At 52.6% G+C, this 13,594-nt stretch overlaps 1 protein-coding gene across 3 annotated transcripts; it reads right to left on the reverse strand.

Annotated features, from left to right (window-relative positions):
- Positions 1-10,335, reverse strand: CX3CL1 (C-X3-C motif chemokine ligand 1). 3 transcript variants are annotated; one of them, XM_010967298.3, is made up of 4 exons: positions 9,562-10,335; positions 6,278-6,393; positions 3,596-3,719; positions 1-1,679 (listed from the first exon to the last, which is right to left on the reverse strand). In XM_010967298.3, the coding sequence occupies exons 1-4, from the start codon at positions 9,609-9,611 to the stop codon at positions 614-616; spliced, it is 1,356 nt and encodes a 451-aa protein (XP_010965600.2). In that variant the 5' UTR covers positions 9,612-10,335; the 3' UTR covers positions 1-613. The 3 variants fall into 3 exon arrangements, with proteins under 3 accessions (XP_010965600.2, XP_010965601.3, XP_045360497.2); XM_010967299.3 differs by lacking the exon at positions 6,278-6,393 and having other exon boundaries at positions 9,562-10,191; XM_045504541.2 differs by lacking the exons at positions 6,278-6,393; positions 9,562-10,335 and adding an exon at positions 9,263-9,511.
- Between the last annotated feature and the right edge of the window lie 3,259 nt (positions 10,336-13,594).

Consider the following 13,594-nt stretch of genomic DNA (forward strand, 5'->3'; position numbering starts at 1 on the left):
TAACTTCATCTTCCATTCTCATGATGTCTAACTGAGAGCAGATCCTCTGCTGGGAGCAGTCCCAGGAAACACACCACACTAGCCTCATGCAAGAAAAGATAGGCCCCCGGCTGGGGAGAAGGGGTCTGTACAAGGGGTCAGGGAGCTAGCACCACAGGTAGCTGGGGTGACTGGCAACCGCAGCCGGAGCCAAAAGACATGATCAAGTCTGAGGGAGGGGGCAGAAGGGGCCTGGCCTGAGGCTTGTTTATGAGATGGGATGACCATGGTACCCACAGGGGGACGGTGATCAGAGGAGCTGGGTGGTCAATGAAATAATTGTTCACTGGGGCTGGCATGGTGTCTAAGGGACCCTCTCTAAACAGCCAACAGCAGAGGGGAGTTTTCTGACTCGGGACATTGGAGTGAGTTGTGGAGGCCACCCTCTTTGTCTCCAGCAGGTCAGGAACGGCCAAGAGTGGCCTCCAGGAGCTGAGAACAGTCCAACCTGGAGGATCCCACCTCCCTGTTCCAATCATCCCAGCTCAGGCCAGGCCCTTGGGTGAGGGTGGGTGTGAAAATGGACAACCCCAGGAAGCTGAATCTAGCAACTGGACGCAGGCAGGTGGGCAGCTCACACTGGCACCAGGACATATGTGTTACTGCCACAGCTCCGGGGGACATAGCAAAGCCCATTTATCGTGTCCCCTGCCGTCTTGCGGGGGCAGCCCTGCAGTCTCTGGTAGGCAAACATGGCCAACCCCAGGCAGAACAGGAGACCAAGGAAGGCCAACAGCCCCACTGCCTGCCTCCGGGTGGCTGCCTGGGAGTCGGGAATGCCCAGCCTCTGGGGGTCTACTGTGGTGTGAATGGGCTCCTCGGCTCTGGGGGCCATGCTGCCCAACAGCAGGGGATCCATGCTGGGGGCCCCTTCAGAGGAGACAGGGACCACGAAGATGTCCGGCGTGCTGCCAGTCCCCACAAAAGCATCCATGGGAGTTGAAATGGGACCCATCTCGTTGGGCCCTAGAGAGTTCTCTGGAGTGGGGTACTGTGTCTTGATCCACACAGGTTGGCCTTCAGACCCGGTGTTGTTCTCCAGGGCTGCATGTGAAATAGTAGGGGCCTGGGTGGAGGAGGCCTGGGTGGAGGGGGCCTGGGTGGGGAGGGTCTGGGTGGCGGGGGTCTGGGTGGAGGGGGCCTGGGTGGGGGGGGCCTGGGTGGAGGGGGCCTGGGTGGGGGGGGCCTGGGTGGAGGGGGCCTCAGAGGCTTTCTCCTTAGCCCAGAGGCCTGACCCAGGTTGGTAGGCAGTAGAACTCTGCCAAGACGTGGTGGTGGTGATGGCAGCCTCGTTGAAAAGTTCAGTTCTCTTGGGCCTTCCATCTGGAGCCTCTGATGTGGAGGGGGATCTGGTTCCCCTGGAATCAGCCACTCCTGTTGGCAGCTCTGGGGAAGTCTCGAAGGCCCTCTGTGCCTCCTGGCTACTGCTTTCACCTGTGACTTTGGTCTGGGAGACGGCAGACCTGTCCATTCCTCTGGTGGCTGGGGTGGTCGCGGGCTCACTCGTACCGATTTGCCTCTCAAATGTGCCGCCATTTTGAGCCGGAGCAGCAGTCTGGCGGTCTAGATACTCCATGGCTTTCTGGACCCATTCCTCCTTTGGGTCAGCACAGATTAATAGTCCCTTCACAGTTGTCAAGCTGCAAGGAAGGAAGATAGGGACCCAGATGCTCAGATGCCATACAGAGTAGGGGCACCATGCAAATGCTCCGCAGAGCTGGCTGGAAATCCTCCCCCCACCACTTATTAGCTGTGAGCTGTGAGCTTCTTCGCTGGAGCAGCTCAGCTTCTGGAACTTCTGTGTTCTCACCTGAGAACTGGAGAGAGAGACCTACCTTTCATAGGGTGACCAACCAACCCCCAAAAAACTGAGACTGAGGGGGATCTCAAGATGCAGGACTTTTTTGTGAAAACTCTGGCAAACTGGGACAAGTTGGTCACCCTACTTCTGTGTTATTGAATACAGTGAAAATGATGTAAAGCACCTGGCTCGGAGTAGATCAATGTTAGCAATAAAAACGTTCATAATAAAGTCATTAACATGAAAGGAGGGGGCTTTGGACAGTGAGTTTTCTGACTGGGAAGAGTCGTCACAGGTGTTCTCTGCTACCAGGTGTGTGACTGACATGCTTGGTGTTGGGTCCTCCTCACTGTGGAAAGGACTCAATGTCACAGCATCCTCTTCCTCCTCTCCCTCAGCTACAGGCTGCCCTCTGGACTGCCACGCTCTGCTCCTAGTGTGTGTCCTCAGGCTGCAAGTGCACCTAGGGACCTACAGCCCTATATATGGTGGCCCCGAGTGCCACCCAAATGTTGAACTTCCTTTGAAGCTGAGTGTGGTTGGTTCACGGCTGAGATCACAGCTCAGAGCTGGCCACAGCCTGTGCTAGGCATTTTGCCTGTTTAAAATTCACACCCATCCTGCAAGATGTCACACATACCCCCATTTTACAGATGAGAAAACTGAGGCTCAGAGAAGTCATGTAAATGTGCCTGGCTCCAGTATGCTGGGAAGCCCGAGAGGTGCAGAAAGCAAGTGTGACCCTGCAGGACCCTCAGGCGCAGTGCCACCCTGGTGCTGTCATCCCCTCTGTGGAGCGTCCTACTTCCCCTTCGCCTAGAAAACAGAAGCAAATATATGGGAGAATCTGGGGGAAGTGAATCTTGACAGGTCCCAGAGCAAGTTGGGCACTGGCACACTTGCCCCACTTCGTAACAATCAATGGGAGGAACAACAGCTTCCTTTAGTGGAGCCTCTACTTTGAAGGCCCACTGGCCACTTCCTGTTGCCAGGCCTCCGGGTCTGGCTGGGTCTTGGCCGAGAGGCTGCTTCAGGACCCAGAAATAAGTCCTGGGGAAAGTCCTCAGGGCTGAGCGATTGGGTAATACCAAGAGGGACCCCAAGGAGCAAGCAGCCAACATGGCCAGGGGGCCCAACAGCCAGAGGGAAAGCTGGTTCGGCTTGACCCCTCCCCAAGGTCTCAGAGTGTTTTCTATTTCCGCCTCTGTCCAATGGAGATAATAATCTTGGCCTCTCCTATTGTCAGCTTCTTCCAGGAAGGGCACCCTGACAAGCACTTTAGTCTCATTATTTCCTTTCATCCTCCCAACTACCCACTTTACAAATAAGGAAACTAAAGTGCAGAGGGTAGGCGACGTGACCAGGGCCACCCAGTCTGGCAGTGGTGAAGCCAGGATTTATACCAGATCTGTTGGTGTCTGGAGCCTATACTTTCAGATCACCCTGCTTTACCTCCCCAGGAAACCTAACAGGTTCCAGTGCTACAGAAAACACCCTTTGGCCCAGGAGGAATTACCACCCTGCATGGCTGTTTCAGGCCATGGCCATTCAGGAAGTCACATCTCACCCTGGCCTTGTGGCACAGATACTAATGTCGGCAAAGGGGCTGGCAGGTCAGGGGCAGAAGGAGCATTTGCAGAGGCCCTTGGCCAGAAGCCCAGGTTGGGGTAAGAGGATGCGGAGATAGATTAGCAGAGGCCTGGGACAATCCCTGGGACCTGAAAGGAATGCAGAGGCCAGGAAGGCAGTACCTACATGATGGCACGTCTGTTGCATGATTCTTGATTTCGTTGGTACTGGACTAGACGATTCACGGGGATCTTCGAGGTGGTCATCTTGCTGCACTGGATGCTGCATTTATTCACACCACGTTGTTGTCCTGAGCCCACAGAGGCCCCCAGTCAGCAGGACTGTCCAAGGACATCTGGCTTCCCAGCCCCATGCCAGCTTGTCCCAGCCATACCACCCAAGCCAGAATGGATGCCCTGCAAATCCTTGACCTCAGCCCCCCATCCTCGGCCAAACCTCTCCAGGCCTCAGTTTCCCCACCTATAAAATAGGGACAACAACAGTATCTACCCTGTAGGTTGTAATAAGGATGAATAAAAATGAATTCTTACTTATAAAGCTCTAATGCCCTGTACGTCCTAAGTGTTTAATTTTAAAAATTAAATTGATGTAGTTGGTCTGTTGTACACCAGGGGAGGTTACCCAGGCAGCAAGTGATGGAACAGGCTCTACTGCCAGGCCTGGCTCCCCTCCCTTCTGGGCCCATGGCGCTGCCCTTCCCCCAACCCTGCCTTTGCCAGAGTCAGTCACCGGTTCACTATCACCCCCTCCCATGCACATCCCATTTCTTCCTCTCAGCCTGATCCATATTCGTGGATCTCGACCTCTGAGACACACCCAGACCTCTGTCCATCTACATCCCACGTGTAGACTCCATGACACATACACACATGTACACTCACAGCAACAAACACAATGGCACATATATGCTTCCCCCCAACAAAAACACATGAAGGCATACATGTAATCAGACACATACAGTAGATAATCAAAATTTTTAAATATGTAAGGACATATTTAGGGAAGGTGGTAGGGGAGAGGGTGTGCTGAGTAGGTGATCCTTTGTGCTGCCATCGTGAGCCAGGATGAGTTTGGAAGCAGTTGCCAAGAGGAACTGAATGGCCTTTTGGATTCCGAGGGCAAGCTGGGGGAGCAGGAGTAAGGAGGAGGAATAATGGTGGGCTTGTGCATAGGGTGGGGGCAGAGTGGGACCCTGCAGATGGCTGGGTCCCACATGGAGCCAGAGAGAAACTCCAGGACAGGATGAGGGTGACTCAACAGATGGTTGAGAAACCAAGTATTTCATACAAACATTCAAAGTGGTTTGCACTGCATTTCCACCTCCGCCTCACCCCCTAGAACCTCCACCAAAATTGGCTTGGTGAAAGCTCAAGAAGGACGTGCAGAAAAAGAGGAAGAGCCTAAGTTTCAGATCTGGGTCAAGGTCATTGGCTGAAGAAGCAAGACCCTGGCGGGTTTTGCAAAAATCTAGAGGCTAGGACTTCCAGGGCAGTGGAATCAAGAGAGCAAACTTATTTAGCTCTGAAGAGCTGAAGAGGCACCAGGCGACCCCAGGTTCAACCAAAATACACATTGCTTATGCACAAATACTTAGTGTATATGGACACATAGACCAAATGGGCTCCGCCTTCCCAAACAGAGGCGGGCGCACACACCTAGAATCTGCCACCCTTCCTCCCATCACTCGCCTTTCTCCTTGGCCCACCCTGCCTTGTGGGAAGGGGGTTCAGGGCTTGCAGGGCTGTGCTGGGCCATCAGGAGGCAGCACTAGAAGCTCCCGAGATGAGCAAGGGGGTTCCCCATAGCTGGTCCCTGAGTCACCAGCTGCCCTTTCTCTCTGAGGAACAGGATGTGAAAGACACCTTGCAGCCTTATCGCCCTCCTTCTCCCCCAGCGGGACCTCGAAATGACTCAGCTGCAGCCTCTCCAGGCCCTTGCTGAGGAGAGCCAGGAGCCAGCCCCCTGGCCGGGTCAGGCAGGTGTCTTCCGGGGGAATCCCCAGTGCCCCTGGCTGACTTGGAGCCCAGGAGGCTGCCCAGTGGGCAGGAGGGATAAGTAAGTAAGGTCAGGTCTAACTCTCCTTCCCAGGGTGGAGAAGGCCACTGCCCACCTCCAGGGCTTTAAAGAGCCACAAAGGCAACCTGTCCCCGAAGTCCTCATCCTCTGCCATGGTGCCTGAATGGCCTGGCCAGGCTCTGTTCTTGGTTCTGCCTGGGAAGGTTGTCTAACTAACCTAGGGGCTTTTCTTCTTAGAACTGAGGTTTTCTTTTCTATAACTGGAGATAATGCCTCCACCAGCCAGTCATCTATTATCTGTCATATGAGGGTCAGGACAGGGACCTCATCTGTCTTGGTGTCACAGTGTTTCCCAGCATCAAGCACAAGGTGGATAAAAATATTCATTGAATGAAATAATGTATCAATCTATTTATCCCTCCACCCACCTCCCCATCCATCTATCCATTCACCCATGTATCTGCCCCCGCTTGTCAATCCCCTACCCATTCCCTACCACCCACTTATCTCCCTTGCACCCATCCCTACTCACGCCATCCATCCACCTACCTGTGCCTAACTCACCCACCCACCACCTGTCCATCCGTTACACATCCTCCACCCCCTTCATCTACCCACCCACCCATCTCTCACCAGCCCACTTACACAACCTTCACCCATCCATCCATTCACCCATCCATTTCCTGACTCAGCCAACACTTGTTTGAATTACTTTTGAGTATATACAAAGACCCAGGCCCTCTCATCCTTAACCCTGAGCTCTTTCTCAAGAAGGTGCTGGTGCTGAGCTTAGAGAGAGCACTTCAATTCCAGTAAATGCGATCAGATCACCGTGTTTACTCAGTGGACCAACAAATGTTGACCTTCCTCTTGCCAGTTCCTGTGAGGTGTAGAGGGATGACCAAGGCCCATCTCTGCCTTCAGAAGTCTCCCAACCTGATGGCCAGCTAAAACACAACCACAAAGTACCAGAGCTTTTCTTAGTCGAGCACCTACTGTGTATTGGACCCTATGCTCAGCACACACACATATCTGCTCTCATTAATTTCCAACATCCCAGAAAAGACAATATTTTATCCCAATTTTAAATATGCAGAAGCTGAGGATCAGAGAGGTTAAATGACTTGCCCAAAGTCACATAGCTGCTTAGTGGCAGATCTGGTTTTCCTCCCAGCTCCTAAAGGTTTTCCTCCCACTGTTCTAGGCTGCCTTAAATGCCAGGTAGAAGGACCATGTTTCAGAACAGACCCCAAATGTGCTGGGGTTTACATGAGGGAAAAGACCCTTCCAACTGCAAGTGATCAGGGGAGGCTTCTTAGAGGACGTGTCCATTAGGCTGGTACTCAAGGACTATTTGGAGGATTACAGGCAGGAAAAGACAGGAATGTTCTGGGTCTCTGGGTCTTTGGATGATAGAGAGAGGGCTTGAGCCATTGCTAATCTGTGTGTCCTGGACAAGTCACTTAGGCTCTCTGAGCCTCCCTGTTCCCTCACCTGTAAAATGGACATAATACTGGCTTCACAGGGTGATTATGAAAATAAAGTTTTTAAAATAACTGGACCGTTAAAGCAGGGTTTCCTCAACAGCAAACACCACTGACATTTAGCGCACATACTTCTTTGTTGTGGGGGCTGTCCTGTGTACTGCAGGGTGTTTGGCATCATCCATCCCTGGCCTCCAAGCGCTAGATGCCTAGGTACCCCAACCAAAAACGCTGGCACATTTGGAACAACCACAAATGTCTCCAGAAATTGCCAAATGTCCCCTGGGGGCTAAATCCCACAACTGAGGACACTGCCCTAGAGACACCCACACGACTCCCTCCCCTGCCTACCTCAATGCCTCCTTCTTCCCTGACCCCTTAAAATGTCAACACCCCCATCTTTTTTAAAATTGCAGTACTTTTTCCCTTCTAACAGACCAAATCATTCACTGATTTGAGTGTTGTCTGTCTTCTCCAGTTGATGTTCAGCACCCTGAGGGCTGGAATCTCTGGCAGTTTTATTCACTGATGTGGCCCCAGCACCTAGGTCAGTGCCTGGCACAGAGTAGGTGCTCACCTATTGAATGAATCAACAAAACGCACAAGCAAGCGCCTTGTGACATATAAAATTTTAGCCAACAGAGAAATAAAGGAATTTTTATTTAAATATGACAGGGGCCTGGATCTGACACTCTGGATTTATCCTCCTCTGCCTTCCCCATCCACCCCCACCGCTAATCAGAGGGGCAGACGACATCAGTTTAAGTCAGATTTTTTTTTCTCTCTCTCTTGCTGGGGCTTGAGTGGGAGTGGATGCGTCAGTGCTTGGGGAGAAAAATTCTCTGCTCTGACTTGTATCTGCAGGTTTGTTATATAAAGCAGAGGAGCTTCCCGCCTGACACAGCCCTGCAAACTCACATTTGGGAACTGACGCAGCCACCCTGCACCAGCCAGGGTGGTAGCCACAAAGCCCCCAGCCCCGCTCCAGGCCTCTCTGGATTGTGGACCACTCCCTAGTCCTACAGGGGCTCCCAGGGGGGCTCTCAGAGCCACAAATGTCCATGTGTATGAGGACCTCCAAAATGAGCCTGGCCAAATGCCCAGTCTTGTGGGAGCAGAAACTGAGGCTCAGAAGGGTTGAAATAATCTGAGTATCTCCCAGCAAAACCAGTGACCAAGGTTAGGGCAGGAACCTGATGATTTTGAAGCCTCAGGGTGCTGGTTAGAGCATCCAGAGTTCCCCCAGATCCCCTCTCCATCTCAGAATGGAAGCCCCCCCTACCCTGCCAGTTTAGTCTAAGTAATCCTCCTCCCACTTCCAAAATGCCCTCATAGGCATAGGAGCCTCACCACACAGGAGGCAAGAGCTATATTTAAAGGTGCAGTAGCTGGGACCAAAGAAGGCAAAACCCCACTGGGTCACGGCTATGGCAAAGCAACCTCCATCTGACTCCTTGTTTTCCAGTACTCACTATCCCTAAATACTTAGGGCTCAGGGTTCAAGCTCAGGAAGGAGGAAGGCCAGTGGCACTTGGCCCCCACCATACCCAACCATCTGCTCTCTGTCCCACTGGTGGGTTTTCACCACAAAGAGGGAGTCAGGGGACAGTTTGCTCCATGGACATGTCCTGGAAGCTGGAGACTGGTTCTCATTTCCCCAGACTGGCTGTGTGCCCTAAGCTAGGTTCCCATCCTCTCTGAGCCTCAACCTGCCAGATAGCCTGGGTACCCACTGCAGATAGGGCTGACTCAAACGGTTCTTGGAGGCAGTGTGACCCACAGAAGTGGCGAGCACGCATCCACACCCTCTCCTGCCTCCATCCAGTCTTATCCTCTCCTGCCCTACTTGCTAACGGTGCATCCCCAGGCCCGTTTCTAAACCTTTTTGGGCCTCCATCTTTCTCATGTCAGGTGGGATGGGTACATCATGCCCTACCAGGTCTCAGGCTCCAGAAAGCAAGTGACTGGAGGTGCAAACATTTTCTAAGCTATGCTTGGAGGAGAAAGACACTATCATAGGGGAGGCAAAGGCAGAGGGATCGGGGCTACAGACCAGAGCAACAGTGACGAGCACAGTTCATGATCTGCAATGACCTTGACCTCCACAGGTCCTGGGTCCCCTACTCCTGGAGAGGACTTGAAATTACGGCAGGAGAAAGTCCCAACAGTGGCCTGGCCCAGGGCCAAGCTGAGACTCAGGAGCTGAGGCTGAGGGTTATATATTAACCCCAGACAGGGAGATCCAGCCCTGGCTACCAGGGCTCCCACCCAAGTGCCCACTAAGAGCCTCCTCAGGCCTCCCACAACCCCCACCCTTCTAGCACCCGCATACCTGGCACCTTGTGCTGCCCACACCACCTCTGCGTTGCCATGTGGTCCCCACCTTGCTCACTGGGCCAGGTAGGGACAGTCTCTGGAGACTGGAAATCCTTCCAGCAGGAAGAGCAGCCCTGTGTCCAGGACTTCGACCCAGGAGGTGCCCAGGCCACTCTGGCACACCCGCCATGAGGGGACAGCCATGGACCTCAGCCTTACCGGGGCAGAATCTGGGGGCCCTGATGTCAGGCATAAGGGATATAAGTGGGGCTGGGGGCCCCCCACCCTGCTGATGCTTGAGTCCACCCCACTCACCGGCCAGCAGCATGGTCAGATGGCAGAAGGCAGCCAAGCGGAGCAACCATGAGAGAGGTGGAAGAGCCATGGCCGAGGACAGATGGGAGTCCGGGGTTGGAGGGTGGCAGAGAAGGCGGCAGGGGCCCTCGTTGAAGCTCAGAGCTGTCTGCTCGCTGCCTGAGCTCTGCTGGGATTTATAATGGGGCTCCGCTGCCTCTGACTCTCTCTGCCTCCGCCTCCGCCTCCCGGCCCCCCGTCCCCCGCAGGCAGCAGGCAGGAAGGCGGTGGGAGGGGAGAGGAAGGGAGCCTGTGTGCAGCGACTGGATTCCTCAAGATGTTGCCAAGGAACGGAGCCAGCTCCCTGGCTCTGGGTGAGGGTTTGTGCAGGGGTACTGGACTGGCTTCTCATGCAGGAACCTGCTCAGAAAACTGGACCAGCCTGCTAGGGTTCAAAGGGCCTCCCCTCCTCCCATCTGCCAAGCCACTTTCCTACTGGGAGTGGACACATGCCCTAGAGTCTGGCCTGGGGCCCTAGATCCTAAGTGGGCAATGAACAAAAGGACAGAGGACTAGAGAGTGCTGGCTGCAGGCAAGCCAGGAGGACTCAGGGCCCTCCCCCCACCCCGGTCTGGTCTGACAAACTCTCCCTTGGTCTGGTCTTTGCTCTCCCACACCAGGAAGGATCCCCAACATTTACCTCTTAAAGCCCCAGCTCCTGGGGGAACTTTTTCATTAGCATATTCCCCATGCTCCGCATGGAGCATGACAAAAAGTAGGGGCTTAATACAGCAAATGCCTGCTGAAAGAATGATCCTTCCCAACTTCATAGGGACTGATGGGGAACTGAAGCCCAGACAGCAGACAGAATCATGCCAAGTCACAGAGGGCATCAGAGCAGAGAACCCACCTCCCGCTGCCACAGAGAAGAGTAGGCATGAGCAGGGCGTGGGCAGTTCAGGACACAGAAAAGAGCCCCAGCCTCACTGCCTCCAGCCCTTCTACCTCTCCTTTCCTCATTTACACCCACTCCCATCACCAGCTCTGGCCCCCCGTGAGCCCACAGGAACAACACAGCTGCCGGCCTCACCCCGGGTAACTCAGGCCTCTAGGCTGGTCCTTAACTTGGCAGCATTCCTTGGAGAAGTCCTGCACCCCTTGGGGCCTCAGCGCTCCAACTGTACAAGGAGAGAGTTGGGCTAATCCACTGGTGGGAGAGCTTGGCAGCTCTGACTTACAGGTTCTCTCCCCATTAGAGGCGGTGACAACAGGACCAGGCACAAGCAGCCATCAGCTCTCACCAAACTGGTACAAACACTTACTGGTATAAATGGGTGCAGCACAGCTGCCTTAGTGGCTGCCTTCCCTGCAGGCAGAGGCAATAATCCCTGAGATTCTAGAGGAGCCTCGCAGGAGCCTAGCCCAGTCTGGGGCCAGGCATTAACTGTGAACCCACTCCCACTTAGGCATCTCTGGGCTGCCAGCCAGAGCAAAACCAGTTTGTCTGTGACAAACTGTCTGCGGCAGGCGCTGGAGCCAGCTGGTCCAGGCGGGGCTGGGCAGAGGGATCACACCTCCCAAGGCCAGGGCATCTCCCTCTCACCCAGGCACAGTCAAGCTGCGCAGGGTGTGGAGCTAGGAGGCCTGACCCTCCATGACAGGGAGGAGCGCCCCGGCACAGGCCAATGTCCACTTGAGCTCTGAGAACCCGTCCCAGCCCATGCAGGTATGACACTAGTGACCTTCACATTTCTACTGCCCAACCCCTCAGTTTACAGCTGGGGAAACTGAGGCTCAGAGAGGGGCAAGAAGTGATGAAAACCGAGATCCAAAGGCTCCTTCTGTTTTGCCATGTAGGAGCAGACGAGGAAGAGGGAGAGGAGGTGGGGAGGAGGAAGAGAGGGAGAAGGGGGAGGGCAGGAGGAGGGGGACAGGTGCAGGGAGAAGGGAGAGCAGAGAGGAGTCAGGGAGGGGCAGGGGGCAAGTCCTGGGAAGCCCCGCACTTCATAAAGGACAAGAGCCAGGTTAGGCCAAGTATTTGGGGGTAGCGACCCTTGTTTCCTTGGCCCCAGACTATGCTTCAAAGAAGCATTTAGACAGCAAAGGCTTTGGGATCCGATGACCTTGGCTCTGGCACTATCTCTGTGTGATCTTGGGCGGCTTCCCTGTCTCTCTGAGTTTACACTTACTCTGTGACAGGCTTTGTATGACTACTTTAGGAAATCCTGATGCCGAAACCAGGGTGTAAGCAAAACACCATTATCACAGTCCATTGTATGGATGGGGAAACTGAGGCAGGTAGAAGTTAAGGAATTTTCTGAGGATCACCAGCTAGGAAGTGGGAAAGCCTAGATTTGCCCCAGCCAGCAGGCTCCTGAGTCTGAGCTCCTGACCACCAGACTACACCATCTCCCTCCACCCCCACTGCGAGGACTACTGTGAGAATGAAGTGAGTTTATGCCCTTAAGTTGTGGTTCAGAGCCCAGCACGGAACAGGCCAAAACCAGATATAACACTGCTCTCCTTTATTCAGCCCTTGGGAACGTCCCTTATCATCTTGCCCAGCTTTTCCCTCCCATATAATTGCAATGCTCACCCCACCTATCTTATCAGGGTGTTAAGGACTAACTGAGTTGAGATTCAATTCAGACACAGTAACCAAGCTTTCAGGTTGGTCAGACCTGGAGCCAAACATGACTCTACCACTTAAGAGGAGTATTGCCTTGGGCAAGTGACTTAACTTCCCTGAGCCTCAATTTCCCCTTCTGTAAAATAGGATATTAATAGCTACCTCACTGAAGCACTCCTTGGGGGGTGCTCATATAACTAAGGACTCTCACAGTGCCTGGTACGCAGGAACCATTAGTGTTTGTTATAAGCCCTGATGTGTGCCTGGCACTGTGGTGGGACAAGGAGCCCACAGGGAAACAAGCTGAAGCCTTTGTCCCAAGGAGCCCCAGTTCAGTAGGAGGGAGAAGATGTGAGTCCCACCAGAGACGCAAAGGCTGTGGGTCTTGGGGAGAGAGAGAGGCCTCCGCCCTTGTCCGGGAATCAAGGAAGGCAGGGATGAAAGGTGACATTTCAATCAGAAGATGGGCAGAATTTCGCTTTACTTTTTTTTTAACACTATCATTTTGAAAAAAATTTTAAACAATAAAGAAGGAACGGAACAAAGCTTTCCTATCTCTACCACTGAGATTCAATTAGCATTCTTCTGTATTTGCTACATCTTTTTTTTCTCTTTTTTTAAGCCATTTCAAAGTAAATTATGGATGACTGATACTTTGCCCCTAAATCATTCAGTGTGCATCTCCATTGTATAAAGACATTGTCTTACGTTAATAGAATACTATTATCCCATCTAACAAAACTAGCAATGATTCCTATATGTCTTGTAATATTTAGTTAATATTCAAATTTCTCCTATTATCCCAAAATATATTTAGATTTCTTCCCCTCCCTCTCTTCTTTCCTTTCTGTCTATCAATCTATCTATCAATCTATCTATCTATCTATCTATCTATCTATCTATCTATCTATCTATCTATCCAGGGTCCAATCTAGGTTCATGCTTTGCTTCTGGTTATTTCTATTTATTCTACAGTAGACCTCCATGATGTTTTTCAGAACATTGACTTGAGTCAGACCATTGTTTCACATGATATTCTCATTCTTAATTTATTGAATTATTTCCTTGTGATGTCATCTAATTTGTTCCCCTATCCCATGTATTTCCTGTAAACTGGAAGTTAGACCTACAGGCCCGATTAGATTTTGGCTACATATTCTTGGCAAGAATCCATTATGAGTAATACTTTGTACTTCACAGTGCATTCACATCCACCTTGACAGACAGGCTGTTTCACTGTTCCTGATGGATTGATGGATGACTGCTACATCTCCCTGCTGCAGAAGTGTTATTCTATTTGTAACTTGCAGTAAGCAGACAGGCAGGATTTTGACCAACCATTCTAGGCAGAGAGAAAACTTAACCAAGGTGGAAAACGCAGGACCTATGCAGGTGTTGAGGAATGGTCCAGTGTCATTGGCTCTG

Source organism: Camelus bactrianus, chromosome 9, assembly GCF_048773025.1.
Source record: "Camelus bactrianus isolate YW-2024 breed Bactrian camel chromosome 9, ASM4877302v1, whole genome shotgun sequence".
Classification (NCBI taxonomy): Eukaryota; Metazoa; Chordata; class Mammalia; order Artiodactyla; family Camelidae; genus Camelus; species Camelus bactrianus.

Coding starts and splice junctions, on each gene's coding strand:
- CX3CL1 (XM_010967299.3), bottom strand. CDS start 9,952: ATGAGAAGCCAGTCCAGTACCCCTGCACAAACCCTCACCCAGAGCCAG. Junction 3,720..9,561: donor TCTGACCATGCTGCTGGCCG/GTGAGTGGGGTG, acceptor CTGTGGGCTCAG/GACAACAACGTGGTGTGAAT. Junction 1,680..3,595: donor TGCAACAGACGTGCCATCAT/GTAGGTACTGCC, acceptor CCTTCCTTGCAG/CTTGACAACTGTGAAGGGAC.